Source organism: Oryctolagus cuniculus, chromosome 11 (genome assembly GCF_964237555.1).
Source record: "Oryctolagus cuniculus chromosome 11, mOryCun1.1, whole genome shotgun sequence".
In the NCBI taxonomy this organism is placed as follows: Eukaryota; Metazoa; Chordata; class Mammalia; order Lagomorpha; family Leporidae; genus Oryctolagus; species Oryctolagus cuniculus.
The window spans coordinates 55,218,221-55,230,725 of NC_091442.1; the positions used below are offsets into that span (position 1 = coordinate 55,218,221).

Below are 12,505 nucleotides of genomic sequence, written 5' to 3' on the forward strand. Positions count from 1 at the left end.
GCTTTACCTGCTATGCCACAGCGCCGGCCCCACAGCCTATCCTTAAACTGAGTGGGTACTGTGGGCCAGGCTCTTTTTCTGAGCCCTCTTCATGTGGCTGATCTGATCTGATTTGTTTGCTCACCCCCACGAAGTGATCACTCACATCCTCTCTTTACAAACAGGCTGCACACAGTCAGATGCACCCAGCACACACACACGGCTAACACAAATGTGCTTGGTAAGCAGCGGCTCCATTAATTATTACTGCACACCAGGCACGTGGTGGGGAAAAGAGATAGAAGGGTGAGCCCAGGCGTTTAATAATTACTGCCGGAAGGCGGGACAGGGCTGACGCCAGCAGAGGGTCAGTGTGGGGGTGGCGGTGGGCACAGGCAGTGAGGGCACTGGGGGGACCCTGGGTCCCCACAACTCTCAGAGCAATGCTGAGGGGTGATCTTGGGCAACCGTTCACCCTCTGGCGCCCCCTGAGCAGGATGATGGGGGCTGTCATTACAGCTAAGCTTTAGCTCCTCTGAACCATAGCCCCCTCCCCACACACCCACCCACCGTGGGCTCCTGCAGAGCAGGGGTCTCCCCTGTGCCTGGCCTGGCAGAGAGCTAGGACTGCACAGGTGTTTGTGGAGTGACTACCTGAGCGAGGGGCTGACCAGGAAGGGGAAGAGAGTAAGTAGGGGAGGGGAAGACAAAGGGATTGAAGCAGGAATTGGGCACAGGTTCTGTATCAGAGCCTCAGCTTCCTTGTCGGGCCTGCCTTCCCAGCTGGGCCCCAGGGCTGGTCAGCTGAGGTGGGGGCAGGTGCAGAAGAGCCACCTCTTGCTCTCTGGGTGGGTCTCCGGGGGGGCAGTTGGGGGGGCAGCTGGTGCTCCCCTCCCCCACAGCCCAGTCCCCTGGAATGTATGGAGAACTCATTGTCCCACACAAAAGCCTTCTCGAAGAGGGCGGGGTGGGCAGGAGGCTGAGTAACAGCCCACCACACCCGGGGCCCCATAAATCTGCCGGCCCCTGGAAGATGGACTCACGCTGCCCTTGCTCCAAGCCTTGGAAGCTGCTCACCCTCCTCCTCTGGGCTCCAGACGCGGGGGGGTCTTTGTGCACATGGCACTTCACCCCTCATGTTGCGTGATGTCCCCCGCCCACGCTCCTTCTTCTAGGCAGGAAAACCAGTCTGGTCTGCTGTGGGTCTTTCCTTGGAGGGGAGGGACCTGGGGTCCCAGACCCCAGGCAAGGCGGCCTCCTCCCCCACGCCGGCCTCTGGGAGTACAACTGACAGATGGTGCAGTGTTAACAGATGACCCGGAGAGCATACCCGCTCAGCTGCTCCGTGCCCCGGCTTCCCGACGCAAGGGGATGGCCTTCAACCTGGACCGAGACGAGGGGAGGGGGTGGCCGAGGAGAGGAAGCAAGACCGAGTGGGGACACAAAGCCCCCGTGTGGAATCCCGTCCCTGACACTCACCTGGCTGGGCCACCGCCAGTGGGTCCCTGGACCTCTGAATCTGGTATGGGGCCGTAGCAACCCAAGCTTTCCTTTCTCACGGCTTTGATGAAGGCGACACAGACTCTTCTTACTGTACAACGAGTTTTAAAGCCTTGTGTGGGGGTAGGTGTTGCAGCACAGCCGGTGGAGCTGCCACTGGCGATGCTGTTCCACACTCTGCTTCCGGTCCAGCTCCCTGCTCATGCGCCTGGAAAAGTAGTGGAAGGTGGCTCAAGCGCTTGGACCCACTGGGAGTGAGAAGTGGATGGAGGAGCTCTCTCTGCCTCTCCTTCCCTCTCCCTGTCACTCTGCCTTTCAAATAAATAAATCTTTTAAAAATAAAGCCTATGACGATATAAACTGTGAACTGTAAGTTCCTGCCCAGTCCTGGCTTATTAAATTGTTGTTACAACGTTTTTTTAAAAAAGATTTATTTTATTTATTTGAAAGCATTATGGGGGGGGGGGGAGTCTTCCATTCACTGGTTCATTCCCCAAATGGTACAGCCAGAGCTGTACCGATCTGAAGCCAGGAGCCAGGAGCTTCCTCTGGGTCTCCCACGCAGGTGCAGGGGCCCAAGCACTTGGGCCTTCTTCTACTGCTTTCCAAGGCCATAAGTAAGGAGCTGGATCAAAAGTGGAGCAGCCGTGACTCGAACCAGCATCCATATGGGATGCCGGCGCCCATATGTGATGCGGCCACCGCAGGCAGAGGCTTTAGCCCACTATGCCACAGAGGACCCCAGAGCAAATGTATTTAGTGTGGGTGACGGTGGCAAAGTTTAAAACAGAGTAGAGGGGAGTCTTCAGAGAACTGCCAAAGGGAATGGTGGGTGGCTGGACACTGGCAGCGTGGAGGGCACCAGGGATGAAGAGAAATGGAGAGGGGGTGGCCTGTGGAGCCCCAGGCTGGGGAAACCCCGCTCTGAGCAGCTCAGCGCAGCAGAAGGTGGTGGCACAGGGCGAGGGCCTTACTTGGTGGGCAATGAGGCTCTCTCTCTCTCTCTTTCTTTCTCTCTCTGGCTTTGTAAGATGCCTAGAGCCTGAGGTGCTGAATGCCCAGTATGGCCCGAGCTGAGCCAGAGAGGACAGGCTAGAGCTGATAAGAACCGTGAATTCCTGTGCCTGCACCCTCCCCCGACCCCCAGTACAGAAGTGTGTGCAACAGGTGTGATGCACAGTGGTCAGGACCGCCCCCCCACTCCACCTCCTGCCTGAACTTCACCTCTGACCCCCATTCCCACCCCCACCCCAGGGGCCATAGCCTAGTGAGGGTGAGGTGGTGAGAGCCAGCCCTAAATCAATCCCAGACTCTCCTAGGCAGCACAGAGTTACAAGCTACAGGCTTTGTGATGTAGATCATGATCTAGGGCATAGGGGACATGACCTATGGCAGGTCCTCAGAAGGGGCCGGAGCTGGGGTTAGAGGCCATGGGTTACAGGCTCATACTCCACCCCGCCCCCTGTGTCAAGTCTTTCGGCTGTGGGCCCCTCCCCACGACTGCCGACTGCAGCAGTACCTGTGGCGGTACCTGTGCTGTAGAAGGGACTGCAAAAGGCAGGCTGAGACGACAGCAGATGTGGCTCCCTGGAGGAGACTGATCCATACTCCAATCTGCACTCACAGCTGCTTTAAAAAAAAGATTTATTTATTTGAAAGAGTTACACAGAGAGAGAAGGAGAAGCAGAGAGAGAGAGAGAGGTCTTCCATCTGCCAGTTCACTCCTCAACTGCCCACAATGGCCAGAGCTACGCTGATCCAAAGCCAGGAGCCAGGAGCTTCTTCCGGGTCTCCCACGCAGGTGCAGGGGCTCAAGCACTCGGGACATCATTAAGCCTGCCACTCCACACACTCCCCACGGCCACAACCATCTCTACGGCAGAGCCACACACAGGGAGTGCTGGGAGCCAGTGGGAGCGTCTATAACGATCCTCCCAAAGAGGGAAGCCTAGGTGGGGTGCCTGGGAAAGCAGCGGAAGATGGCCCAAGTGCTTGGGCCCCTGCACCTGCGTGGGAGACCTGGAAGAAACTCCTGGCTCCTGGCTCCTGGCCCAGCCCTGGCCATTGTGGCCATCTGGGGAGTGAACCAGTGGATCGAAGTCTCTCTCTCTCTTTCTCTCTCTCTCTGTAACTCTTCCAAATAAATAAGTAAATCTTTTTTTTTTTTTTAAATGAGACCCTTGACCCTCCTGTCTAGACCCTACCCCCGCCTCTGCCCCTGGGATCCTAGGAAGCCTCAAGTTTGTGGGGTGGGGATGTGCTCCCAATTCCTGCCCAGGGCTGCCACCTGCTGGCTAAGAGTTGCCTTGCAGAAACAGGACCCTGACTGAGGTTGGGATTTATGGGGCTTGGTGATGGACTAGAAGTAGCTTCTCTAGGTTTGGGGATGAAGAATTTGAAAAAGCAAATCCCAACATCTCCTTTCACCTGCACAGACGTCCTTGGGAGCTCTCAGCACAGTTTAAAGTCTCCCTAAACCTCGACAGTCTTTTTTGTGTAGTGCACACATTTACAAAGCAGCTCACCCTGGGCTGGATGCAAGAGCCGCAGAGACGGCCAAGGAGGCGAAAGCAGCCAAGAAGGAGGCTGTGATGGTGAGAGAGCACAGTGCAAGAGCTGGGGCAGGGGCCGGACACGAGCAGGATTCCAGAGATAGCTACAGAGTGAATCAGCACCACCGAACGACTTCGGGAGAGCTTGGGGAAGAAGCAGCAGGAGAAACAGAAATGTCTCTTTCCTTTCTTCCTGTGATAACCAGGCAATTGTTATCTTAAAGGAAGATTCAAAAGCAGGAGCTTAACAAACAAAATAGCGAAGTCCCCTCTCTCCCCTCTCCTGCACTCCCCCACCCTCTCAAATTAGCCACTTTGTAATTAGCAACATTCTGCCTGCTGGGTCTCAGCCTCCGCTGTACAGTAGAATCTCATCAGGAATTGTTTTTTTGTTTTTGTTTTTTTTTTTTTTTTTTTTTTCCCCAGGCAGAGTTAGTGAGAGAGAGAGAGAGAGAGAGATTTATAGACAGTGAGAGAGAGACAGAGAGAAAGGTCTTCCTTCTGTTGGTTCACCCCCCAAATAGCCGCTATGGCCAGTGCGCTGTGCCGATCTGAAGCCAGGAACCAGGTGGAGGATTAGCCTAGTGAGCAGCGGTGGTCTTTTTTTTTTTTTTTTTTAAATGTATTTATTTATTTGAGAGACAGAGACAGGGAGAGCGAGCACTCAGCTGCTAATTCACCCCCACACGTCCACAGCAGCCGGGGGCTGGGTCAGGGGCTGAGGCAAGGAGCTGGGAAGACACGCCAGGTCTCTCATGTGGGCGGCAGGAACCCGATCGCCTGAGCCCTTGCGGCTGTGTATGTGCGTGTGTTTGCTCGTGTACGTGTGTATGTATCATTACAGTGAACTCTTCCCATCCAGTTTACAACGTACATCAGAGATGTTTTCAGGGTAGTGCTGGGTCGGAAGTGGAGCAGCCAGGACTCGAACCGGCGCCCATATGGGATGCCAGCTTGCAGGCGGCAGCTTTACCTGCTATGCCACAGTGTCGGCCCCAAGTTATTTTTTTTTTAACATAGGTATGATCTTCATGTACTCTCCTTTCTCTAGCCCTGTTCCTATTGATAAGCATTTAAATTGGTCCTGATGTTGGAATTTACAAGCAAAGCCGTGCCCACGCCCTAGGAAGGAGCTCCTGGCCCTGAGTGTGTGGCACCTGCAGCTCTGAGGGCGGTCCCAGGGACTATACCTTTGGAAGTGGTGTTTGGGGAAAGATTTCTAAAAGCAGTGTTTCTGGGCCAGTGTTTGTGCACATTTATTACTTTGACATTTCCTGCCAAAATGCTTTCCTAAAACCCTCCACTGATTTACATCCCCCATAGGGTAAGCATTTAATATTATTAACGATGATTTTTTGCCAAGTCGATGGGCCAAAAGCAGTATTTCATTATTCTAACCTGCCTTTTCCTGCTGGCTTGTGAGATGAAGCATCTTTTCATGTTTTCTGATCTTTCATATTTCTCCTGTGAATGAATTGCACATTTTTTTTTAATTTTCAAAAATTTGAGAGGCAGAGAAAGCTCCCATTCACTGGTTTATTCCCCCGATATCTACCAACAGCCGAGGTTGGGTCAGACCTAGGTTGGGAACCACGGACATAATCTGGATTTCCCACAGAGGTGGCAGGGGCCCGAGCACTTGGACCATTTTCCACTACCTTCCCAGGTGCATTAGCAGGGACCCACATCAGACGCACAAAGTAGCTGGGACCCCAGCCGGCTCTCTGGGAAGAGATGGGGCCGTCACAAGAGCTGGCTATACATGCTGCACCACAATGCCTGCCCCAGAAGTTCTTTCCTTAAAGTTTTTTTTTGTTTTGTTTTTGTTTTTTTTACAGGCAGAGTTAGACAGTGGGGGGGGGGGCAGAGAGAAAGATCTTCCTTTTTTTCGTTGGTTCACCCCCCAAATGGCCGCTACAGTCAGCACGCTGTGCCGATCCGAAGCCAGGAGCCAGGTACTTCTCCTGGTCTCCCATGTGGGTGCAGGGCCCAAGCACCTGGGCCATCCTCCACTGCCTTCCCGGGCCACAGCAGAGAGCTGGCCTGGAAGAGGAGCAACCGGGACAGAATTCGGCGCCCCAACTGGGACTAGAACCCGGGATGCTAGCGCCGCAGGCGGAGGATTAGCCTAGTGAGCTGCGGTGCCGCCAAAGGTGTTTTTTTGTTGTTGTTGTTGTTGTTGTTTTTTTTTTTTTTTAATAGTAGGTGCACCTGCTTTCAGAGAGCATTCTCTGGCTGTCAGCAGTGTTTTTGTGTCAGAATATTGCACACGGATTGAGTGCGAAATCCAGGACACCGTATTCTGGGACCATTCCCTTTATCTGAAGAAACTGTCCCCCGCTCCAAGGCATGGGCTGGCCCTTGGAGAAGGCACACAGCCCTCTCCTGTTTGTCCATTCGTTCATCCTGTCTACCCCCTGGACCAGGCCTCCAGGTCACTGCAGCCAGGAAAGCTGTGCTGTGCCCTGAGTGTGTGGTACCTGCAGCTCCCAAGGGCAACCTGCACCCTCTGCTCCCACTGGCCCTGTACCACCTGCATCCCCCAAAGTGCCAGGGGATCCCCAGCTTGCCATCAGCCTCAACTGTGCTTCACATGTTTAAGAAAATAAGAATCAAGCTAGGGGGCCGGTGCTGTGGCGTAGTGGGTAAAGCCACCGCCTGCAGTGCCAGCATCCCATATGGGCGCTGGTTCAGGATTCGGCTGCTCCACTTCTGATCCAGCTCTCTGCTATGGCCTGGGGAAGCAGTGGAAGATGACCCAAGTCTTGGGCCCCGGCACCCATGTGGGAGACCCGGAGGAAGCTCCTAGCTCCTAGCTTCAGATCAGTGTCGCTCCGGCCATTACAGTCATCTGGGGAGTGAACCAGCAGAGGGAAGACCTCTCTCTCTGTCTCTCTCTCTCTCTCTCTCTCTCTCTGCCTCTGTAACTCTGGCTTTCAAATAAATAAATAAATCCTAAAAATAAAAAAAGAAGAGGATCAAGCTAGAACATTCCTACAGGCAATAGAAAACTGTAGAGAACGGCCAAGAAATTTGCATAAAGAACAAAAAGGAAACATAAAATAGTTAAAATCTTTTTACTTACTTGTTATTAATTTACAAGCAAAAAACAAAAGGACATTATAAAACTGAAAATATTTAACAATTATACATCGTTCACACTTTCATGATACTAGCAGACACAGTAACAATGTATTTCAGAGTCTTTTTTTTTTTTTTACATTTATTTATTTATTTGACAGGCAGAGTTACAGAACGGCAGAGACAGAGAGCGAGAGAGAGAGCAAGAGAGAGAGAGAGAGGTCTTCCATACACTGGTTCACTCTCCAAATGGTCACGTGGCCAAAGCCAGGAGCTTCTTCCAGGTCTCCCATGTGGGTACAGGGGCCCATGGACTTGGACCATCTTCTACTGCTTTCCCAGGCCATAGCAGAGAGCTGGACTGGAAGAGGAGCAGCCAGGACTTGCACCGGTGTCCATGTGGGATGCAGGCATCCCAGGCAGTGGCTTAACCTGCTGCATCATGACGCTCACCCATCCCAGTGTACTGAATTCTTGAATCTTTCATGATTTGTTGCTCCTCTATTGGGGAATGATTCTTTTCCTTTCTTCTGTTTGAACGATTTATTTATTTACTTGAAAGTCAAAGCAAGGGAGAGAGAGAGAAAGAGACAGACAGACAGACAAACAATCTTTCATCTGCTGCTTCACTCCCCAGATGGCCACAGTAGTCAGGTCTGGACCAGGCCAAAACCAGGAGCCAGGAGCTTCGTCCTGGTCTCTCGCATGGTGGCAGGCCCCCAAGTTCTTGGGCCATCTTCTGCCACCTTCGCAAGTAGCAACTTATCTCCTTTGTCACCAGGCCTGCCCAGGACAAATTTTGGATGAATCGAATAAAAATCAGGATTTCTTTCAATAGAGGCCGTGCCGGATGAAGCTCTCGGAAAGATTTACAGCAGAGTCAGAGGAAGGAACCCCTCTTTCCTTAAGCCCGAGGCAACAGTTTGGGTTCAGTGGCGGCTAACGGAAATAAACCTAGCCGGCTTACACAGCAAAGGGTTAGAGACGTAGGCCTGGGTCCAGAGACAACTCCAGGACTTGAGGGTCATGTGACCTTCGCTTGTGACACAGAACAACCGGCACTGCTACAGGAAGCCGCTCACCGGGTGACCCTGCCACGGATGTCCCAAGCTATAGAGCTCAGCTCCAAATCTGTGTCTCGCACCGAGCAGTGTGCGAGCTCAGGGGACTCCCGGGAGTGTCACTCTCCCTCCCAGCCTCTGCATTTCAGCAGCAAAAGCAGCTTCGGGGTGTGGGGAGCACCCCACCTGGCTGAGCCCCGTGTTTGTCTGCTTACGATGAAACGCACCCTTAACTGGGGCACTACTCGTAAAGCAGCAAGGAGAGATATATTTTTTTAAAAAGATTTATTTATTTATTTGAAAGCCTGAGTTACACAGAGAGAAAAGGAGAGGCAGAGAGAGAGAGAGAGAAAGAGAGAGAGAGAGAGAGAGGTCTTCCATCCGCTGGTTCACTCTCCAATTGGCTGCAACGGCCAGAGCTGTGTCGATCTGAAGCCAGGAGCCAGGAGCTTCTTCCTGGTCTCCCATATGGGTGCAGGGGCCCAAGGACTTGGGCCATCTTCTACTGCTTTCCCAGGCCACAGCAGAGAGCTGGATCAGAAGTGAAGCAGCTGGGACTCGAACTGGCGCCCATATGGGATGTCGGCACTGCAAGCGGCAGCTTTACCTGCTGCGCCACAGTGCCAGCCCCAAGGAGAGATCTTTTTGTTTTGTTTTGTTTTTGTTTTTTGACAGGCAGAGTGGACAGTGAGAGAGAGAGAGACAGAGAGACAGAGAGAAAGGTCTTCCTTTACTGTTGGTTCACCATCCAATGCCCGCTGCAGCCGGCGCACCGCGCTGATCCGATGGCAGGAGCCAGGAGCCAGGTGCTTCTCCTGGTCTCCCATGGGGTGCAGGGCCCAAGCACCTGGGCCATCCTCCACTGCACTCCCTGGCCACAGCAGAGAGCTGGCCTGGAAGAGGGGCAACCGGGACAGAATCTGGTGTCCCGACCAGGACTAGAACCCAGGGTGCCAGCGCCGCAGGCGGAGGATTAGCCTAGTGAGCCGGGGCGCCGGCCAAGGAGAGATCTTAAAAGCTCAGCTTTGGGGCTGGCTCAGTGGCGCAGCGTGTTAAGCCACCATCTGTGGCACCGGCATCCCATATGTGCACTGATTCGAGTCCTGGCTGCTCCACTTCCCATCCAGTTCTCTGCTGTGGCCTGGGAAAGCAGTGGCAGATGGCCCAAGTCCTTGGGTCCCTGCACCCACATGGGAGACACGGAGGAAGCTTCTGGCTCCTGGCTGCATCCTGGCCTAGCACTGGCCATTGCAGCCATTTGAGGAGTGAACCAGTAGATGGAAGATCTCTCTCTCTGCTCCTGCCTCTCTGTAACCCTGCCTTTCAAATAAATAAATAATTATAATAAGTCCCAGTAACCCCTACAGTGCTTCAGGGAGCCCCAGGCCTACTTGGTGTGATACCCAGCACCTGCTCCTCCAGCCTGCTGGGCCAGAGGTGAAGGGTCCTTGGAGCTGGGCGCAGCTGGGCTCCGCAGCTGGGGAGTGATCGGGCTGAGGACCTCCCATCTTCCCCCTGGAGCCCACCCTGGCAGGGAGGAGCAGCCGGTCTGAGGCCCAGCCCCACCTGGCAGGATCTTGGCCAGCTCCCGAGACAGAGCAGCCTCGCTTGGGGCCCCCAATCCCTTCCTAACCCGCTTGACCCAGCTCAGCCCAGGGGGTTTGAGGCTGCCCATCTGTCAGCAGCCAGCCAGGCCCCAATTAAGTGTGTGCCCGGGAGTCTGGGAGACGGACGGCTGGGGACCCCAGGTGCTGTGGCCGGCTGTGGTGACCACCTCACGGAACTCCTCCCACGTCCAGGTGAGGCCCCCTCTGGACCCACGCTGCCCTCCTAGGGCTCCTACAGCTGCAGGAGACCCGGTCCTCTCCTCTCCGTTCCAGATACCTGCTGTGTGAGCTCCAGCCTGGAGGAGGAAGAGCCGCCGCTGGGCAGGGCGGGGCTGGGCATGTCTGGGCCACCCTCCTGCCCGGGGCCCGACAGCCTGGCCCCAGGCTGCAGGCCGGCAGCCGCCCTGTACTGGGCCTGCGTGCGCAACGATACAGCCCAGCTCCAGGCTTTGCTGGATGCTGGGGTCTCCCCAGAGGAGGCTACGCAGGCCGATGGCAATGGGCGGGTGAGACACTCCCCTCCCTCGCCCCTACCACGTGCTTGGGCCAGGGCTCCGTACCCCATGCTGCACTGCCCTGAGTCCCAGAGAGAGAGAGAGAGAGAGAGAGAGTCAAGGTCAACCCCCACGACCTGTGTGCTGAGCTGGAAGGGGGTGGGGGAGCATGGGGCTGGGCCCTGGGACAGGTGTGGGCCCCAGGGAGACCCAGGAGGGGACTCAGCTGCCCCGCCCTCAGACAGGCCTCATGGTCGCCTGCTGTCGCGGCTTCAGGGACGTTGTGGTCCTGCTCAGTCGCTGTCCTTTCCTCGACGTGAACCAACAGGACAACGGAGGCGACACGGCCCTCATGCTGGCGGCCCAAGCAGGTGCGAGGCTGCTGGCCCCCACCCTCCCCCCTCGTGCTCTGCTGCTTCGTGGGGAGGAGGGTGGGTGCGGAGCTTCATCTCCCTGGGCGCCCTGCAGGCCACGTATCTCTGCTAAGCCTTTTGCTCAACTACTACGCCGGCCTGGACCTGGAGCGCCGGGACCAGCGGGGGCTCACGGCACTGATGAAAGCCGCCATGCGCGACCGCGCCGAGTGTGTGGCTGCCCTCCTCATGGCAGGTGTGTGGCCTCAGCCCCTCCCACCAGCTTCCTGCACCCAGCCAGCCAGCCAGCCTTGAGAGGGGTGAGAGGGTGAGGATCAATCCAGGCCAACTTCCTGGTGGAGAGGCACATGCTGCTGGCCTCTCTCAGTCAACTCAGTCTGGCTGTCAATGGCTCAGCGGATGGAGGACGCAGAAAAGACAGCCTGGGAGGATAACAGAGACCAGCAGGAAAAACACAATCAGACGCTGGTTTCTGGCCCTGGCCTTGCCCCTAACTGGGTGCCCCTGGCAGACGGCCTCCTGCTCTGTGCCTCGCCTGTAGGCTGAGGGTGCTCTAAGACAGGTCTGCAGGGAACAAGCTGACGCGTGGCGGTGGCGTGGGGGGTCCTCGTTCTTCCCCAAGGTGGGGCTCACCCTGGTGGGATTCCAGCCTCTGGCTTTCCCCTTCCCCACCCCAGCAGGCTGGGTTTGGTGTGAGGAGAGAAGGACCCCACAGCCATTCCTTTGTCTCAGAGTGAGGGCTCCTCCCCTATGCACGCTGCAGGATCCCAAGGGAGTGGAGATGCTGGGAGGAAGGAGAGGGAACCAGCAGAGCTCCCCTCCCCACCCCCAGCCCCAGCACCCAGCCCCGCAGGTGCAGCCTGGGCCTCTGCTCCCTCTGCTCCAACCTGGGAGCCTGCACGGTGGGCCACTGAATTTCCCTCTGCGGCCCAGACTGTTGGGCTCTCTTATACGGCAGGTTGCAATACCACTGTTCACCAACAGGGGACGCTGTGTCTGAGGATTTAACCCAACTCCATCCTGCGTTGGAAGAATCCGCGCCTTGTCCAACCCTCACATCACCCCGTGTGGCCCCCTCCCAGGTGCTGACCTGACAGCGGTGGATCCAGTGCGGGGCAAGACGGCCCTGGAGTTGGCAGTGCTCACCGACAGCTTCGCTGTGGTGCGGAGGATCCGACAGCTGCTGCGGCGGCCCCGGCTGGAGCAGCTCAGCGAGCACTACCGGCCCGAGTGGCCGCCCTTGCCCGGGCTGGTAGCACAGGCCAAGGCCCGGGCTGCCCCAACCTTCCTAGAGCGGCTACAGGCCAGCTTGACCTTCTCCTTCCCCCAGGATCCTCAGGAGGGGGGCGTCCTGGACCACCTCGTCACCATCACCACCAGCCTGGCCAGCCCCTTCCTCACCACTGCCTGCCACACTCTGTGCCCTGACGACCCACCTGCAGTGGGCACCCGAGGCAAATCCGTGCCGGAGTTGCTCGGGACTGCCCCGCCCCCGCCCCCTGCTCCCCAGCCCCCCCAGGTTGTCCCTGGCCCCCGGGTCTTTGTCCCCTACCAGAGCCCCCAGGGCATGCTTCCTCAGTGGCTACAGTGGAGGGACAGTAGCAGCCCCAGGTCCCAAGTGCCCAAGATCCTCCTCTCCAAGGCACCACCATCTTTCAGCCTGTGTCTGCCGAAGCCCAGCTCTGCAGGGCATCATAGGCTGGCCCTCCCTGTCTGGCATTACCAGGAGCTCCGGATGGAGAGGAAAAGGCAGGAGGAGGAAGAAGCCAAATAGGCACAGACGCAGGGGAGGATGGGTGGGTCACCTCCACCTCGGTGAATCTGCTCTCAAGTCTGCAGGGTGCGAAGTGTAGAACA

General features: G+C 56.3%; 1 protein-coding gene across 4 annotated transcripts; it reads left to right on the forward strand.

Moving 5' to 3' along the window:
• Positions 1–9,813: 9,813 nt before the first annotated feature.
• ANKRD33 (ankyrin repeat domain 33) lies at positions 9,814–12,422 on the forward strand. 4 transcript variants are annotated; one of them, XM_070052261.1, is made up of 5 exons: positions 9,814–9,972; positions 10,054–10,286; positions 10,516–10,645; positions 10,743–10,883; positions 11,731–12,422. In XM_070052261.1, the coding sequence occupies exons 2-5, from the start codon at positions 10,119–10,121 to the stop codon at positions 12,420–12,422; spliced, it is 1,131 nt and encodes a 376-aa protein (XP_069908362.1). In that variant the 5' UTR covers positions 9,814–9,972; positions 10,054–10,118. The 4 variants fall into 4 exon arrangements, with proteins under 4 accessions (XP_069908362.1, XP_069908363.1, XP_069908365.1 ...); XM_070052262.1 differs by lacking the exon at positions 10,743–10,883; XM_070052264.1 differs by lacking the exon at positions 9,814–9,972 and having other exon boundaries at positions 10,154–10,286; positions 10,520–10,645.
• The last annotated feature ends 83 nt before the right edge of the window (positions 12,423–12,505 follow it).